This window comes from Salvia splendens, chromosome 2 (assembly GCF_004379255.2).
Source record: "Salvia splendens isolate huo1 chromosome 2, SspV2, whole genome shotgun sequence".
NCBI classification, from domain to species: Eukaryota; Viridiplantae; Streptophyta; class Magnoliopsida; order Lamiales; family Lamiaceae; genus Salvia; species Salvia splendens.
In genome coordinates this window covers 6,774,234-6,793,851 of record NC_056033.1, presented here as the reverse complement: position 1 = coordinate 6,793,851, position 19,618 = coordinate 6,774,234, and the positions used below count along the sequence as shown (strand labels likewise).

At 34.6% G+C, this 19,618-nt stretch overlaps 3 protein-coding genes across 4 annotated transcripts; 2 read left to right on the top strand and 1 right to left on the bottom strand.

The window, feature by feature from the left end:
• Window positions 1–3,971: 3,971 nt before the first annotated feature.
• Window positions 3,972–5,135, top strand: LOC121770350. The gene has a single exon (XM_042167093.1). The coding sequence runs from the start codon at window positions 4,108–4,110 to the stop codon at window positions 4,906–4,908; it is 801 nt and encodes a 266-aa protein (XP_042023027.1). The 5' UTR covers window positions 3,972–4,107; the 3' UTR covers window positions 4,909–5,135.
• A 4,505-nt stretch (window positions 5,136–9,640) lies between these two features.
• Window positions 9,641–11,277, top strand: LOC121785958 (magnesium dechelatase SGRL, chloroplastic-like). Its single transcript, XM_042184454.1, has 5 exons — window positions 9,641–9,904; window positions 10,293–10,469; window positions 10,539–10,697; window positions 10,766–10,912; window positions 10,977–11,277. Exons 1-5 carry the CDS (start codon window positions 9,782–9,784, stop codon window positions 11,094–11,096), a joined length of 726 nt encoding a protein of 241 aa, XP_042040388.1. The 5' UTR covers window positions 9,641–9,781; the 3' UTR covers window positions 11,097–11,277.
• Window positions 11,278–11,373: 96 nt separating this feature from the next.
• Window positions 11,374–16,061, bottom strand: LOC121785946 (TOM1-like protein 4). Of its 2 annotated transcripts, none has more exons than XM_042184445.1 (10): window positions 15,879–16,061; window positions 15,079–15,243; window positions 14,897–14,978; window positions 14,380–14,478; window positions 14,167–14,280; window positions 13,528–13,673; window positions 12,948–13,029; window positions 12,591–12,676; window positions 12,321–12,512; window positions 11,374–12,210 (listed from the first exon to the last, which is right to left on the bottom strand). In XM_042184445.1, exons 2-10 carry the CDS (start codon window positions 15,183–15,185, stop codon window positions 11,571–11,573), a joined length of 1,548 nt encoding a protein of 515 aa, XP_042040379.1. In that variant the 5' UTR covers window positions 15,186–15,243; window positions 15,879–16,061; the 3' UTR covers window positions 11,374–11,570. The 2 variants fall into 2 exon arrangements, with proteins under 2 accessions (XP_042040379.1, XP_042040373.1); XM_042184439.1 differs by having other exon boundaries at window positions 15,079–15,222.
• Between the last annotated feature and the right edge of the window lie 3,557 nt (window positions 16,062–19,618).

Below are 19,618 nucleotides of genomic sequence, written 5' to 3'. Positions count from 1 at the left end.
TATGACCGTTCAACGGTCATTTAAAAAAAATCTTTTTTTATTCTATAAATACTCTTCTTTCACACACACAAACACACATCTATTCTTCTCAAATCATCTATCTTTTCTCTCCAATTTTCATCTCAAATCATCTCTTTTATTCTTCTCACAAATTTAATCCATTCATGGATCCATTTGAGCAAATGCGTCGAATAATGGAAGAATCGCTTGAAGAAGATCGACGTAGGGAGGCGGAGGAAGCCGCGCCAGCGACGATCCCGGACTTACGCCCATCGTAACCGGGAGGAAGCCGCCTCAAGGTTAGTACGCGCTTCAACATTATCAAAGTCCCTGCTCGTACGTGGTTTATGGAGAATATGGTCGACATCATGTATACGTGCATAATCTTGCAAAACATGATTGTCGCCGACGAAGGACCTGAGGTGGGAAATTGGTTCGACCCTGAAACCCCGAGAAGCTCTACCGCAAGTAGACAGCCTCGCAGTGGAGTGCATCCATCTATGCAAGATCGGTTGTCTATTCGGGCAAGGACACGTGATTCTACTGCCCACGCCCAACTCCAAGGTGATCTAATGGAGCACATTTGGGCAAACTTTGGCAACCAGTAGAGTGCGCGGAAGAAATTAAATTATGTATTTTTTAATATTTTTTTAGGATTTTAATTATGTGTTTTTTAATTTTTTTTAGAATTTGAAGTTGTAATTTTATTTTATTTTATTTAATGAAGTGTGTTTTTATTAATTGAATTTGTTGGAAATAAAAATAAAAAATGAAATTGAATGAATAGTTAAGAGACGGTTAAGAGACGGACAAGAGATGGTTAAGAGACGGATAAGAGATGGAGGGTTGCAGGTGTTGTCTCTTAGTTAAGAGATGAAGTGAAAAGTACAGTGTGGCCCATGAATAGTTAAGAGATGAGACGGATAAGAGACAGCGTTGCGGATGGCCTTATGGCTGGTAATTATCGAGCATGCAGCTCGAAGTTATCTAAAACAATTATTAGTACGTAACTTAATTCGCTAACTATTTGTATAACTTTTTTATAATAATTCAATAATTATAAGAAACACGATATAATATTTCTAAAACGATGAAAATTTCATGCATATTTTTGGTGTAAAAAAATTCTGAATAGCTATACATTGGCATATAAATATATTTAATATTTGTTGAATATATAAAAGTATTTGTGATACCTATAGAATTCATTATTTTGCATCAAATACATATATAGAGAGAGAAAGAGTTTTATTTCATGCAAAATTAAATCGAATTATAAAAACGCAGAACAAAATCATACAGTTATCATGGGAGGTGGTAAGTACGTAGAACATATTTCATAAAGGCGATGTATTTTATACTAGTACCAAATAAAGTAGTATTGAATAAGTAAATTACACAATATAATTAATAACTTAACAAACCTAAAGCATTCTTGGCTTGAACAGATAAAATTAGCCAAAGCAAAAAAAGCATTCCTGGCATTCAAATCGAGAATTTGAGTCATTAGAGGATAAATGAAATTTTTTTATGATTATCTTAATTTAAAAACAAAAAAAGCTAAAACCTTTGTAGAATAAAATGCATGAGTTTTTAGCTAGGCGGGAATCGGGATAAGGTATGGCTAAAGGTCAGCGTATCACTATTGTTTAATTATAATTACTTTATTAGATATAGTTAAGGAATGACTTTTGAATTTTATACGTGTCTGTCAAGAAAAACTATACCAGCCCTTCTAGACTGTGTAGACTTTTTCACATTATTTAACTACATTAACTGCACCTATTATAACACTAGCCCACCCGGATTTTGTTAATAATAACAAAAAAAAGCCTCTAATTTTCTCAAAACATATGAAAGGTTCTAAAAAAAACATCAAACAACCTTGTAAATAATAGAGATTTTAATATGTAATTAGTAAATAACAGAGAAATGAGAAAATGCAATGGAATTAATGTTGTTTGTGGTCCACCTTATAAGTAGTGTATAATTGGTTAAAATTTTTTCATATTTAAATTTGATCTAATTTTAGTACGGTCCAAAATGATAAAACTAGTTTATTTTTTAGGACGAAGGAAGTAATTATGTTTAAATGTCAACAAAATTAAAATATTATATGCTCATTTCGTCCTCATACTTCCTCAGTCCATAATTAGATTTGATCAATCTTGTCTATCAAGGAGTATAAGACAGTTAGTATAGAAAGAATAATGTAATTTATTAATTTTAGTTCTTATCAATTCCAAATATCATATGATTAATGCTATTTAATTATTTAATTAAATTGAATCAGTCTTTGGATATCCTCCGCGTAGTGATCACACCATGCCTTCATCTCTCACCTATAAATACCCCAAAGCGCGCGCACACACACATTACCCCTATCGCATACTACTATAAATCAAGTTCAAGAAAGTGCACTATTGATCAAGTAAAAATGAATCAGGCTGAGTACTATGAAAGGCCGGCGAAGGTAAGAACCACCAGCGGCGGAGGGGAAACTCCGGAGGCAGAGGAAGAGGAGGAGGAGGAGAAGCGTGGATTGCCACCACAGAGAAGGGGGTGCGTGATGAGAAGAATCATTGCCCATTGGACTGGAGTTCGTCTGCTCAAAACTCCTAAGCAAATCGACGATTAATTGTTTTTATCTATGGTTTATCTCATCAATAGTGATCACATACTCTATAATGAGATATAGCTAGCATGTTCCGTTATATTTTTTTTATTTTGTGTGCATGTGTATATATTATAAATATGCCAGCTCGAAATTAGAGTTGGAAATTAGTTTTATTTGTAATTTGAGGTGTGGTCTATATATATAGTGCTTGGGATTTCCCTCTTTTATAGTAATAAATTGAATAGTGGAGAGTGACGCTTTCTTCCATTTGTACTTTGTGATCATAGATCATAGTATGATATAACTCTGCAATATTTGAGATTAGAGTTATTACTGGTATTAAGTTGTGTGATATTATTTGTTGCATAGATATATTGACTGAGAACGTGCAATGATTCATATAATTCAAGATATCATAAATGTTAGTAAATCATAAGTATTGCTATAATACACGTGTCAATGTAAAATTAATGTCAATAGTGTAATACTACAATAGATGGTCAAAATTGGGCCAACCCCTATACTTGTCCTATATGGTGATATAACTTAATTCATGTATAGGTCATATGAGTCGGCTTGTGGAGTTTAATTAACCACTTATATGATAATTATTATTTATTAATAGGGTGTTCGGTTTGCAAGACTGTATCCGGGATTAAATTTGGAGTGTGTTTGGTTCATAAGATTCAACCCCACAACTCAATCCTAGATGGATAATCATGAGATAATTAGTCATAACTAACCCCATATGACTAAAATAATCTCACAACTCAATACTAGATTGTATCTTAGCATTATTATATCTTGCAAACCGAACATCACCTAATAGTATATATTTGAGATAAGAGATGTGATTAATTGTAACTTTCTTAAGTTGTCAAATCTCAGTGTTTTAAAAATGTCAACACAGTATATTGAAATGTCAACAAAATTATGTATTTATATTTTATCGTATTGACATTTGTAATATACTACGTCGATAAGTTAGCAGCTTAAAAAGTTAGCAATATAACACACCCCTTTGAGATAAATTGTATAGAAACTAGAATTTTGGTAAGTTTATATAACTAAAAGAGGAGCGCTCTATACGTTGGATGTTGGATTAATTGTTCTTATCTTTCTCTAAACCATCTAGCATAATTAAACAAGAAAAAAAAATAAACTAAGAACTCAAAAATGAAGAACTAGGACAAGAACAACGGTACAAAATTCTAGAAAAAGAATAATGGTAAAAAAAAAAGTAGCTCTACATTTCTTAATAAAGAATGAAGTAATTCATCATTACTTAGCAATATTTTCGACCCAAATAACCGTTGCATCCCGGCAACAAATTTCAAAAATCTGAAAAAGTATCACAACCAAAAAAAAGCAAAATTCCACCCAACACCTTTTTCAATTTCCCTTTAACAAAATTTCCCACATATCTTTACAATACACAACATTACCAATTCCATATTCCCTTCAAAAATTCCTCAAAACTCAACCAAAAAATGGGTTCTTGCATTAGCAAATGCAAACCTAAGAAGAAATCCAAGGAAGAAGATGTTGTTGTCCAAGACAAGGTCGCAATCTCAAGAGATCCTCCCCCTACCGAAATTACCATAATGCCCTCACACAAGCCTCTCTCCCCAATTTCTTCCACAGCTTCTTTTTCGTCATTTTCATGCTCCGCCGCTGCCACAGCAGCTTCCTCGGTGTCTTCCTCTTCTTCGTCTTCTTATTCGACTAACTGTGTATCGAAAGACCGATCATTCTCGAACGAATTCCTGAGGTCTTGCGCCAAGGAAAATCCACACGCCATCGCCGGCCTTAACGTCCAGAAAACGGCGCCGTTATTTCCTAACGAGATTCCGTCTCGGAATCTCCCTCCGTCGCCGGCGCCGGCGGTTAAGAAGCGGGCGCGTGCGGCTTCTCCGACTCTGGTGAGGCAGAAGAGCTTCAGAAAAGAGCCGAATAGAGGCATCCGGTCGCCTTCTCCGAGCCGGAGATTCAACGGCGACGGTAACAGAATCTTTCCATTTCGGGAAAGCGGTTATAACGGGAAACCGGCTGGGTCCGGAGGGTGTAATGCGGCTCCGAAAAGGGAAAGTTTTCGAGGGGCTGTTCCGAGAAGGGAAAGTTTTCGGGCTCCGAAGGCCGAATTGAGCACGAGCCGTGTGTATTCTTCAGTGAGGAAAATTGATGGATTTCGTGAGCATATTAGTAGTAAGATTGAAGGTAAAGAAATAGATGTTGTGATGGAGGATATTGATAATCCTCATATTGCCTTGGATTGCTTCATTTTTCTCTGATTTTTTTGTTAGGTTTTTGCATGGATTTTGTGTGCTCTCATAATTTTGTGTTTATAGACTTTTATTTTTTAAAGATAATCTTGGTGTGATGTTTGTATGGTTTAGGGGTACTTGTTGTAAGTTCAAAGCTCGTGAATAGTTCTGTTTTCTTTTACCAATTAAATAGTAAGTAGTATTATTGTAACCCTTAGTTTCATAAATTGAAAAGTGAGAGAATGTATTGTTGTCCCTTGTTATTTATCCGCTTGTCGATAGTAATTTCCGATCACAACACACTATCGTTCGTGTTTTTACATGACTTTCCGAGCAAACAAGTGCTGGAATTTTACTGAGCACCTGGTTTCCGTGAAATTTAGTCACGAGCAACGGTGTGTGTCTCTGTTTGGAGGCGATTCCAAGGCCACTTCCAATAATTTTTTACCCAAAATTGATATATTTAGAGGCGATCGACGTCAAGCTAAAGATTTAACTTACATATCAATCAGATACTTGCAATATATATTTGGTTATTTACAATGAGAGAGCAGACAAAATAGCAAATCTTAATCTTAGACATTATAGAAATCAAGTTGGGCCTAAAAATATATTGTACTATCAAAGCCCAACAGCAAATAACAATTTACTGAAATAATTAAAAATGGAATATATATATATATATACGGGGGCGTCATGTTTTCGATTGGTTGTGATCCATCATTATCTCCATTGATTTAGGGTTAGGAGATGCAGCGAAGGAATTAGTGGCTCTGGATGGAGATGAAGGCGGAGGAATCTTCTTCGCCAGCATTTCTTCCCAATTACTACTATATGGTTTCCCTAATTTTGATTCTGTCATCAAAATAACACCAATAATACTCAAAACCACACACTTTTCTGCCTCCATGAAACTGACATATCTTCTCAATACCACCACTCTGCACTTTTGCTATCTATATATATGTGTGTGTGTATTGCGTGGAATGATCTCGATGGTGCATGGTGCTGTAATATAATGGCGATGAGAAAATGCAACTTTCAACAGTTATTCTGTTCCTTGTCTAAGTCCTCCACTAACTAAAATACCCAAGTCTTTACTACGTTCAGTTCAGTGGCGAATCCATAACTTAATTATGGGATAAATTCATTAGATAGTAATGGTTTCCAGCCTAATGTGAACAAGGAAGGGGAGCTCTCTTTTTTACTTTAGTAAAGTGTAAAATTATAATTTCACAACGTAAGTTTTATAAAATCCAAAATGACATCGTTTGGCGTCCTCTTCTTCGAAAAAAATAGCAGAGAGGGAGGCGGCCATGACATTTTCGGCCGACCCTAAATGAATGTTAGTTGTCCTTGGTGTCCTGGGAAAATATAATGGTGGCCATTGCACTAAGATCATATGAAATTTGCACTAAGATGATTTGAAATTCCAAATGCTGTTGGAAAAAGAAGCTATAAAATATAAAATAGAAGTCTTGTCACGTAGGAAATATAAAATGGAAATGCTGCTGCTAATGCAGTTTACGAAATTCATTACGCTTAATTTCTTTACTTGCTCCATTACCCCAACACTACACAAGGCATAAGCATATAATAATCTCCCAATCAATATTGATGAAACCTCAAACTATGTTCCTGCACTAGCTATGCTAAATTTTAAAACCTAAATTAATTGAATGGGTGTCATTAATTAATTGCATAAGTAATTCTAAATTTCTAATCACTGAAACAGTGAAATGACAAATATTTGACTTTATTAAAGCATCACTTATTAGTTACTACTAAGTACTATGTAAGAATCAATAATTGCCTTTTTCTTTTTTAGACAATCAATTTGTTACATTTTTACTACTATATCATAAGGGAAAGTGTTATGAGCCCCTAGTGAAGAAAACTTTGCCAAATATTTTGCCTCATCATTCTTCACTACAAAAAACGAAGTTCTACGATGTATTTTCCAACGGACGTCATTAATTACCGATGGATTTTCGACCGATCAGCCGTTGATAAATTCTCCAAACGGATGATTCGCGCCAAATTCACCTCTTTGCCTATCCTTTTATGCCTCTTGGAATATCCTCTTTGATTAAGTTTCCAAAGCCAAGAAAATCAGACTAATGATCTGAATAAAAAAGTTGTGTATTTATTTCACAAGAGAAAAAAGAATCCACACTTACACCACTTGTCCCCTAAATTTCCATGTTAGAACCTAATTACGTACATTAATCACACTCTACTTACACACTATCATTTTCTTCACTCTTCATATATAGGATCAACAAAAAGAAGCCAAATATTTTTCTGTCTGCTGTTATGCTATCTTACTCAATCTATACAATTTATCTCCTTTAGCACGTTGCAGCCGCCTATAGTTAGACAAGTTGAGGGAGCCAACAGCTACACTTTCCCATCATAAGGCTGCTTCTGGTCCATCTCCACAGCTGTAGAAGAGGCGGACACAGAGTTCGTCCCCTTAGATGGAGCTGAGGACGGCGTGTGGAGCTTCTTAGGCAGCATCTGCTCCCAGCTGTACGCCTTAGGCGTTCTCGCGGCTTCAGACATGAAAACAAGAGCAAGCAAGCTCAGAACCAAGCACTTGTGCCTCCAAGAAATAGACATGATGAATCACAAAGGGAGAGAGAAATGTAGTGGAAGAATTTGTTAGGAATCAGCCTTTTTAATGAGAGGAATAAGCAGACATGTTGAGGAATCTAAGAAGACAGTGTTGTAATAGAATAATGGCTGAGTTTGTTAAGGAATTATGTGTTTGATGCCTTTTTTCTTTCTTATCTTATCCAAGCAGACACCAACTTATGCAGCATTTGTTGAGGAATGATTCAACTACACATGACCCCACTGTGGTAGGAATTAGTCATTCTTTTAACTGGGGACACAGATTTGTCAAAGTGAAGAAAAAACAATCACTAGTTCCACTCAGGAATGTGTGTGCTTTTGTTTGATTGATTGTTGTACATGGCATTCAATTATGCAGCTCCATGCTGAATTTTATCATAAAAAATTGGTTTTACAAATTTATGAATAATAGAATGTGTATATACAATTCATGCTGCAAATTAAATAAGTTTGAAAACTAGATTAAATAGTTTCATTTGTTGTACTCCCTTTGATTTTGTTTCACATTATCTCCCTTCTATTTCATATTCCTTAATATAAATTCTAATCCAACAACTGAAATACTAGTTACTTTAGTGTGATACAACGGCTTCCTACCGTTGTTTTAGCGTTGAAATCTTGATTGGTTGCAAAATAAGAAAAGTGAGTTTATAATACTAGTAGTAGGAGTGTAAGTTTTTAAAAGCAAGAAATAAAAATTGTTTTTGATTCTTGAAATCCAATCATGCAAACATGAGGAGAGAAGGGTTTAGAATAATAGGTAGGCAATAGAATAGGGAGACAAAGCCCAGTTCAAAAGAGTAGAATGTGAAACTCTTTGTCCACTCCTTTTTAGCACTACGGGATAAATTTATATGCACAAATAAAGAAAATTGGTGACAGTGGGTAATGTCTCTTACATATTGTCAAAGCCTAAATTTTTTATATTTGATGGAAAGCCATGACATTTAGTAAAGGGAAGCCTTGATTTTTATCTACTATTATAGAAAAAATATCGATTTTAGTGATCAACCAAGACTATTAATTAAGAGTGAAGCTCTTCTTTTTAGATACATGTGTTTGTATATGACTTGTATAGTTGTATTGTAATATTGTTGATGATTTATACCCTGATTTAAATAGATCAATTACAAAAAATCTAGCCTAAGGAGCTTTGAAAATTGAAAAAAAAAATCTCTACATATATACATGTTTGAATGTAGACAATGAGGAGTTGGATCAAGGTGGAGAAATGCACCTTTCCCCCAAGTGGTGGTCCAGAGTTTAATATTCAAATTTTGTGGGGCTCTATGATTAATTATTTTTTGTCATTGTGATTTCATTTAATTACTTTGGGCATTTAATAATCAAAACTATAATTGCACACGGGGGTGTATCTTTATAAGTATCACTTTTGGCAAAATAATGCATTTTGTGTCAAACGCCAAAAGGATTGTGGCATGGCATCCCATATTTTAAGGGAAGCAAAAAAAAAATTATGTCATCCATTTATTATTAATACTTTATAGCATTCAATTGTATTTTTAAATGAATGATGATGTATAGATGAAACATGGTGCATTAGAACTCCCATGTGTAGAAAGAAGATATCTAGATTCATCCTCTTTGCAAATGGTCTGTTTGTAGAGTATGCCCAAAAGGTTCAAATTTTAAACAAAATATCCTGATAATGATGATAAAACACAACTTAATTCAGTTACATCTTTTTTTTTAAATGATGAGATTAAATATTGCTATTTGCAAATGGGTCAAAAGCTGGGTTTGGCCCAATGCGGTCATGGCCCAATTAAGTCCATTCAGCCTCAGCCCACATTAATAATCAGTACCTAAGTCAATTTTATAAAATAAAACATTTATTTCAAAATTAATCGCTACTCTACCCCTGATATATTCAAAAAATACTCCCTATGAGTGTCTAGATACTTGGCATTAAAGTTCAAACTATTAAACAAATTAAAATTTGTTTTAATCTTTGCTATATAAAATTACACAAACATGTAGACGTGTAAATTAGGGGGTGTGAGTTGAAAAGGAAGCGATACAATTGGTGAGGCTTGGATTTTGTAGGTCCCACATCACCCTCATTCTTGCCGCTCCAATTTCTTACCAATGTGTGATCAGCTTGTCCACAACTACTCTCTCTCTCTCTCTCTAGATTTTCACAAAGCGCACACAGTTACAACTTACAACTGACAGCACAAATTGAGAGAGGAGGAAGATTGGTGGAAATGAGAAACAAGTGATGCAAAAAAGAGAATGAGTAATGCATTCCATGGCTGCTGCATTCTCACCTTGCTATATTCATAACTGCAAAATCAGTACTAATTCCCCCCCACACTCATTGCCTACTCACACAACCCCATCTTACAATTCTCTTGTCTTCCAGGTCTCTCTCTCTCTCTCTCTCTCTCTCTCTGTTTAATTGAGGTAATATGAAATGAGCATGATGATAGTTGAGGCTTATTTGCAGCTGAGGTTCTTCCCTTGGCTGCATCTAGGGTTAGAAAATTAAGAAAATTGGTGTTGAAATTTTGAAATGCATCTCTTTTTCTGTGATTTGTGCTTAATAGAGTATGTGATTGAATATTTTTATCTTCATTTCAATTGGATATATATGTGAATCAAGGGTCCTTAATCAGGATATTTCAAAGCTCCAATCTAAGTGAACAAAAGATTATCCTATGTTTATGTGTTTAGGATAATCCTCAATATTGGAGTAATAAACACTTGTTTATTGTTGGGTTGATAAGAGGTATGTGAATGTGATGATGTAGGCTGCAAGGCTATTAGGCCCCCCAGCAAGATTTGAAGCATCAAAGCTGAAAGTTTTGTTTGAGGGAGAACAAGTGAGCAACCAAACCAGAGTGGTGCCAAGAACCTACACTCTCTCCCACTGCGACTTCACTGCTGATCTCACGCTAACCGTTTCCAACATAATCCCGCGCAATCAAGTAATGCTTACTTACTTCCTTTGATGCTCTATTAGTTCAACCTCTCTAAGCATAGAGCACTTGGTGCAGTTGAAAGGCTGGTATTGTAAAGATGACGTTGTGGCTGAATGGACGAATGTGAATGGCCAACTGTTCCTCAATGTTCACTGCTATGTCAGTGGACCAAATGTGTTCTCCGCCATGGCTGCAGAGTTCAGATACCTCATATTCTCCAAGGAATTGGCATTGGTAGCTACTTAGCTTAACTTCCTGCGTTGCTGCTTGCTTTAACGGATGACAAAATCGAAATTTTGCAGGTTCTTGAAGCCGTCTTGTGTGGAGATGCAGAGTTTTTCAGAGAGCATCATCAACTAATGGATGCTTTAGTGAGAGTGTATTTCCATTCTAGCTCCAGCAAGTATAACCGTATGGAGTGTTGGGGGCCATTGAAGAACGCTGCTCAGGTGAATATTACAGCTTCAAAATGGTTTGGAAATATTTCTCTGAAAAATTGGTGATGTTTTGCAGGGGAAAGGAGTAGATATGATTAATGGCTACTTGTATGCGAGCAAGGAAACGTCACGTGCTCATGGGTTTTGGGGGGGCCCAAAGTCGATCTTTCAAGCACTCGTCACCTTCCTGCTGTGAGAAGAAGGAGACGAGCACGAGAGTGAGGGCGAAGATTGAGCCAGTGAGGTTTCAAAAACACATAATTGGATGATGAGTTGAGTTTCATATCAGCAGTAATTTGATTCTTTGTGTAACTCATTCATATGATTTCTTGACTGTCAATTCTTGTTCAAAGAAGATTATTTTCTCTTTTTCATCACAAAAGTGTTCAGGAATCATGTGTGTGTTTCAACACTTCAGCTATATAAAGAAAACTGATAGTAAAAGATGCAAACCTCAATAAAATAAAATAAAATAAAATAAAATAAAATAAAATAAAATAAAATAAAAGGAGAAATGTTTTAAGTGTTGAACAATAGAAGCCGAATTGAAGTATATTAACAAAGGTAAATACAAAAAACAAAGAGAGGCACAATCTCATAGACAGAGGTCCAAACATAATATAGCAATGTGCACTATGCAGACAGCAAGCAATCTGTGCAGAGTATTTCCCTAATAAGACCGGTTCGGTTTGGGTGAGGACGACTTGGCCTTAGCGAAATCAACGAGATCTCTGAAGAGGGCGTCTTCGCTTTTCTCTGGCTTAGATTGAGCTGGTGGTTTGATTGATAGATTCTGGGTTTGCCCAACTAAGCTGTCATAAGAAGATCCCGATCCACTACTCGAATGAGATGGCCCACTACCAGGGGTATGGCCTTGCTCAAAAAACTGTTGCCTCTGGTTGTACCTGGAAGGTGGAGGTGGAAGGTTGCCAGGTGGAACATCCCAAGGAGCTGAAGGCAAACTGTCGGCCGATTTGCTTGCAGGGGTAGGTTCGTCATACGCTGGTTTTGGAGCAAACATTGATGCAGTGGGGTTGATGAAATCATCGGTGGGAGAGGACACTGTCGGATTTTGTGGAGGAGTCAACTTTTGGCTGTTGCTTGAATGAGCTGGCACCGGAGTACCTGCAGATCCCGATGCTCTGGAGGATCGTTCTGCCTCATAGGTGTCACCACTGAGATAGTCGACCGTAGAAGAATCTGAACTAACAGGGTTCTTGGATGATGGTTGAGGTTGAAGAAAAGGGCTCACGTCGTTCTTGACAACTGTCGGTTTCTTGTCCAGTCCTTGTGAAGTATCCCTCAACGATCTAGAAATTTGTTTTAGATTCACACATACAGGTTAGATAGCAAAAATGGCAAGGAGATTGACCATAAATGATATACAAGAATTCATATCAAAGAGAAGAAGACATGTTACCTTCGCGCTAACGGTGCAAAATCATCTTCCAACTCTTCATCTTCGTGGTTCACATTCATAAGAGGTGCGACTGGAGTTTCTATACTCGTCGCTGAAGCTCCTAGAATCCCTTTGGAAATGTCATCATGTCTACTGACAACTCGCTGCAAGCTATCATTCAAAGCCAAGCCCTTGCACAGAAGGTCTTCGTCTCTGGAAAGGCAATAGTAAATATACCGAGCTGATTTACTTTAAGATGACCAATAAAGATCAAGAGTCAGATGCGCTTACACAGTATTATTCACAAGAACCATGACTCGCTTTTGGTATGAACGACACTGATCAATTAGGTCGACAATGATCTCATCCTTCAATCCCTATGAATATAACAATATTTATGTTAAACAGCCTCAGTGAATAATCTTACAACGAAAAATAAAAGCAGATTGCTATACCTTAAAGCATATTTGTGAGCACATTTTAAGTATGTAAAGTAGATATATACTATTGAAGTATCAATATATACTCTTTAAGTACAATGTTGATTTAATAGTTATATTGGAATTACTATTTCAAACAAAACCAAGAGATTAACAATTTTCAATAAAGATGTCATAACATAACATAATTTGGAATAAGAAGTTCAACCTGGGGATTATTCGGATCCAAGGCAGTCAGCATTTCCATAAGAACATCCGCAATTCCCTCCGCATTTTGCATCTCTGGCAAGCTAAGAAAAAAGAAAAGATGTACAAATTCAAGATGTGTAGTTTCGCAGACCGCAGAATAAAATGATAGGCACAAATAATTTTCTAGGTATGCGCGTGCCATATTTTACAGTCACTTTGAGATTTGGACTCATTATAATCAAATTGCCCGAGTTCAACTGCATAAATGACATGTCAACAAGGACATACAAAAGAATACTATAACTGATGTTCGGTCACTTCGTTGAAGGAGTTAGAAGTTCCAAAAATATACGGCATAAATTGGTGTTGATTCTGTTTAAACAAATAGTGCCAAATTGCCAATTATATCTAGACCTAGAGAAGCATTGCTGATTCAATCATTCAACCCCATCTCTTTTAATGAGATACACAACCATAACTGCACATTCTACCATATGGAAGTTGAAGAAATATTTATTGGAATGCAAATAAAACAGGCCCTCATGCAAGATCTGATATCATGGACAAAATCAATTCAGTAATAAATGAAAAGTGTGTACCTGAGTCCAGAAGCATCGGATTCGAGAGAGGCTTGAACAGCCACTTCCTCATATGGAGAAGTAGGTTGAACTATTGGATGTGTTTGAGGAGGAGTGAACAATGGAACACTATTTTCCTCTCGAGGTGGGAAATCTACTCCAGCAGACTACAAAATTCCAAACACGAAGAATATAAATAAATAGCTAAGACTAGAAGAACTTCAATCAAGAGTGACAAAGCTGAGAGCACAGCACTCAAAAAGCTGATACAATCATACAAACATATTACCAGGGACAGATTAACGAATGCTAAAGTAACTTAATTATGAGAATACTGAAGTGACCGTTTGGTAGCTTTAGACCCTTGCTAAAAGTTAGGTATCAACGTCAAAATGTGCAATGTCTAGAAAACTAGAGATGCTGTTGGATGACTTTTGAAGAGTGTAGTTAATAGACAATTACCAAAGCCTTCAAGCATATAGCTTAAACACAACTCACCACCCCTCAAACAAGACGTTCATGTCGATTTTCGAGTATTTCTGCAGGAGAAATATCATATATATGTAAGCCTAATTTCCTCTACCATGCACAGAGTTTGTCTACATGTTACATATATATGGCTTAGAAAGAAGCAGACAGGTCCTAAATTTTTCTAAGCACCTTTAATTCGTTGTAAGCAGTAAAATATTGGGGAAACCTTCCTCCCGGACCCCCTAAAGCCTCTTGCCAGGTATCAATCAGAATCAGGATCTTCTCCCTCACGTTTAAATCTGGCTGCAAATGTAAATCATAAAAAGATGAAAAGCCCATTAGGTTGTGTGGAAGGGAGGAGGGATCCAGAGACACCAAATGAGGGGGAAAAGAGTACAGTACCTTCTTTCTAACAATTTTGACCATATCGTGTAAGATATCCCGCTCAGCAATCTGTTGAAACACATGTTCCCCACAATTTTTGCTTAGAGTCTCCAGTACCTGAATCATAACGGGCTTCATTCAAATTGTGTGTATTTTTCTAAAATCAGCAACATGTATTACAATTCACATGCACTAATAGATCCAAGACAACTATCGTACGTAAATGAAATCCATATTCATATCTAAATATCTTCCCAATTGCATGGGGTGCGATTCCTATCGCTACATGGTAGTGATGAAGAAAGACTTCACTTTTATCTATGATCTAGCAATACTTTGATTATGGAAGAAATTTGATGAAATAATTACGGAATAACAATATGGTCTGATAAATCTCATCTAGTTGGAATTGCATGGAGGCACTAAACATACATTTAGCGGAAAAAATCGAGAAAGTTAGGAGCAATCAATGCAATTCAGAATAGTAAATGCCATTTTTCATGATTTTCAGCATAAGCGACGACGGACAACTTACAAACAGCGCAAGGAGCTGTATTTTAGGGCTTTTATTCCCCAATTTTTTCTTGAGTATCTTCAAAGCATCCTTGGCTTGCCTCCTGCAAATGAATCCGTCTTTATCAGAATAAATGAATTAACACCTCATCTAGATTATTACTCAACGAATAGTGACACCCATTAAATTAAATGAAAAAATACCCGGGATCCATGTTTATTAAATCGCATAGCTCTATATTCACTGCCCAATCTGGACCAATCAGTGAATCACTAGTAGCCCTCTCAGCAACAGCTGCTGCATTCGCCATATTTTGTCTATTTTGTATTAACACGTAGTTCCGATAACTGAAATATCAATTAAAAGCACTGTCATCAAATCATCACATGTCAACAGAAAAATGGCAAGCAAATATTGGATAAAGTTCATCAAGGATGACAAAATTCAGCTTTAAAACCCAAACAATCAGAAGCTACCAATGGCAATCAAGAACATCATGGATGCATCAGCACATAGCATAATACATGGATATATATAAAAGAAAGAAAATGCAGCAAAACTTGAAAAACAACCACACATATTATTAACTAATTATATCCAAATTATAAGGAGTAAACCTTAAGCAGCAGAAGCATTGGATAACCAGAAACATAACATTTCAGCGAGCCAATATCTAAATCCTTCTATCCCACCTAACCTAAAATCATTTCATGAAAGAAATTGGGACAAAATGCATAACTAAAATTCAGACAAACAAAAGCCCCAAAAGCCAAATTCAACAACGTAAAACAACACTCAACAAGAAAAGAAACCTCAAAATCTTAAAATCAACCAGCGCCACAAAATTCAGAGAAAACAGTGCACGAAAACCTCAAAGATCATACCTTTCTTACTAAAATACACAATTCAAATATGCAACAACGAGGATCAGGAATCAAATTAAGAAGGTGGGAGCTCTACATGAATCAAGAAATGAAAAAAGCAAGGATCTTTCGAGGTTTACCTGCTAGAAGCCTCAAGTCCTCCCAAGTCAAAAGAGGGACAGAACAAAATGGATTAGTTGTGTGTGTTTTAGCAATTTATTTAGTCTAGAGAAGGAGGGAAGGATGTGTTGTGACTTGTGCCTGAGAAGAAATGATTTATCAGTGCGTGTTTTGTGGGATCGAGCAATGCGTGTGACAAAGTTTCAACCTTTAAACATAAAGAAAAATCAAAATTCTACACAACATAAGGGTCTATTCGGCTAATATAATAGATTTAATGAAACTTTGAACATAAAGAAAAATCAAAATTCTACACAGCATAAGGGTCTATTTGGCTAATCTATTTAATAAAGGAGCGATGATAATCAACCAAATTTTGTACAACCAAAATAAGACTATATTAGTAATTTTGATGTATTCATTATATATTAAAATAACAAATATAGTTAGTAGACAAGTTAAAAAGACTTTATTAGTCTTCGGCCTCATTTTTTATTTTTATATTTGAATTATCTCTATTGTTTTTCAAATTTGAACTAAAGTATGCATTAATTATATTTTATTATTCCAAAAAGTAAAAAAATTATACACAAATCATTAATATATGACCATTATATTATGCACGTTCCAAATACTATATTTGTGTCCATATATTTTAATTAAATGCATAAATAAACTAGTTTGTTTCTCAAATAAACTACTTTTTGATTGTACAAAATTTGGTCACATAGATTTATTGTTAATAAAAAGGGGCAACACGCTTTGACCATTTTTGCCTATTCGGCTATTTCTAGGGATCTATGGATGTCTGGTTAGCCCTAGTCGAACGGAAATTGACGTTTTGGTTCGAACCGAAACCATCTTATAGATTATATGGTTTGGTTTCAATTTAACACTTTTGAATCATAATTGATATGTAGTTAATTGTCGATTTCAGTCTAATTAAGTCCAAGAAAATCAAATAACAAACCACGAAAAATAATGTAAGATTTGGGAAAATCGAGTAAAGTCACTTACTTTGAACTGAAGCCAAAATGATCAATTTTTTATTTAATATCGGAACTACAAAGAAAACTATCAACTCAGTTACGCTTCCTTTTTTTTTAAAAGAATGATTATGAAATTAACCTAACCCTAAGACAACCCTAACTATTATCCCCTTAACAATTAACAATTTAATAATTAATGGACTATACTATTGGTCAATGATGATTACAACATTTCATAAGTTTCCAAAGTTTGTTCAATCTAATAGTAGTAGTGTTTTTTAATCAGGGTCATGGATTATTCTAAAATTTTGACTTTATTTTTAATTAAGTTGGATAGCCGGCGAATAATCTACGTGGAAAACGCGTGCATATGAAAATAGTCTTTCTGATACGTGAAAAAGCGACTTTTGGTCACTTCCATTTACATTTGCGATTTGTCGACAGAAATATTATTTTGTTATTTTATTCGACTGACATTAAATATCTATTTTTACATCTAGTTTTATTACTACTTATTTGCTTGAATTATAAGTTTTACAGTATAGAAGTTATCGTCGACCCATCGGAAATAAAAATTGAGAAATATTCTTGAAATATTTTATCATTCGCCATGAAATGTCTTGTTGGTGGTGATTATAATTTATACTCCGTACATGAGTAACTCGATTAATAGAAGAGAGAATTTCAACACAGCAACAGTGATATAGTATTATGTAAAGAAATGAGCATGCTATGCTATGTGAGTTTCATGCACTTTTAGCATTGATTTTTTCATTAGTATTTACTTTGATTTTAATACATTAAAAAATGTTTTAGACATTTTAAACTTTATAAAATTGATAGAAATCAAAGCTCTATCTGTTTTATTCGTCTATTTGAAGTATAGAGAAAACGAACAAACCAAGCTTTGATTTTTATGAATTTTATAAAATTAAAATGTAATACTAATATTTTTTAATGTTAGAATCAAACTAAATATATAAAACGAAACAAACAACTCTAAAGTGAATCGAACCAGAGCAGCGTTCACATAAAGTGCACACGGAAGTTATGTGGCATATCATTAATCTACTATGGCATAGCAAAGTAACAATTTATGATTAATAATGGTATGTGAGATTTTTTTCATAAAGTTGCATCTCTAGGTTGCTTAGAATGATTTTTTTCATAAAGTTGGATTACACATTATTTTGATGTTTAGTAGAGGAATCCAATAATTACAAATCAAATATTGATATCACGAACAACCTCCAAGACTCCAACCTAGCATGAGAATTGGCAATAAAAAAAAGGTGAAACCGTGAAAGATGATCGGATTCCATTTACAAAATAGTGCCTCAATTTAGACTTTCACGATTTTAATTGTCTACTCCTATTTTGTTGCTCTCCAAGTTTTTTGTGTATAAAATATAGATTGGTGATCAAATTACTCAACCGTTATTAACAGAAATCGTAATTGGGCTGTGACTGAAGGCCCATTACGACCTGTATTTTTAGTCCTTATGTGCAATACTAAATCCCACATTTTATCTATTACTAATATGCTTATACACAACATATAAATTTGGGTAAATTGGCCAAAAAACTACTACTATTAAATTTAGTTAATTTATGGTTAAATCTCACAATTTTATAAAATGATTGATCATAGTATTTTCTAAAATGTCTTATGATGAAAATTTTCAGCATATTATATGTCTGAATTTATTAACGTGACATATGCATATGTAAAATTAAAGACATAGCTGACTTCATGTATTAAATAATGCTATTTAAATAGTCGCACATTCATCTATACTATTTTCCATTTACCACATCATATATTAATCCCCCCAAATCCAAAATTATGGAACTTTTAAAATAAATTTACCAAAATCATGATATAATCATACATTTTTAAAGTTAAAGAATTAACTAGAAATTGATCAATGTGGTTTTTTCAACAATTTTCTATACATATAAATTATGTAAACTTGACTAACGTAAGAATAAAGGTCATATCGATCGTTATCACTGAATTGATTAGCCCAAAATCTTCTAAGGATATCTGTCATATCGAAGATGTGAAATTTGTTAATCAAGAACCAATCTTTCTAACGTCACATTAATTAAGATCGATCATTTTCGTTTAAGTTGGGTCACGTAAGTTAGGTGTTCTTGTAGAGAATTTTGAATAATCCAAAAACATTGGGGATTGCAAAATTATTTACTTTCTCTATCCCACTTTAAATAATCGAAATTTTATATTAGATTGACCCTTTATAATGACTTTTGGAAAGGTGTCTTAAAAGAGATCTCCTTTTATTACATAACCACAAAATCTGCATTCCTTAGTATATGTGCATAAATTTTGGATCATTATCAATGTGAAATGAAATATATTTCCTCCATCCCCTAATAATTGTCCACTTTGGTTATGACTTATGATACGAGTTTTAAATATAAAAGAAAGTTAGTTGAAAAAGTTAGTCCTACCTTTATATATTGTATTAATTTTATAATAAAATATGAGTGAAACGAATAAGTGGAATGTGAAACTTAATTACATTACAAAAGTGAAAATGAACAATTAATGCGGGATGAACAAAATGACAAAGTGAATAATTAATTTGGAACAAAAGGAGTAACTTTTTTTCTGTTATTAATGAAATTGAGACCGCATCTAGAATCTCGACCTTAGTAACAAAACCCCTCAGACAAATTTTCTCATTAATTCTATTTTAAATTTTCCATATAATCTTTATCGACTCAAATAAATGCAGTCCCAAATG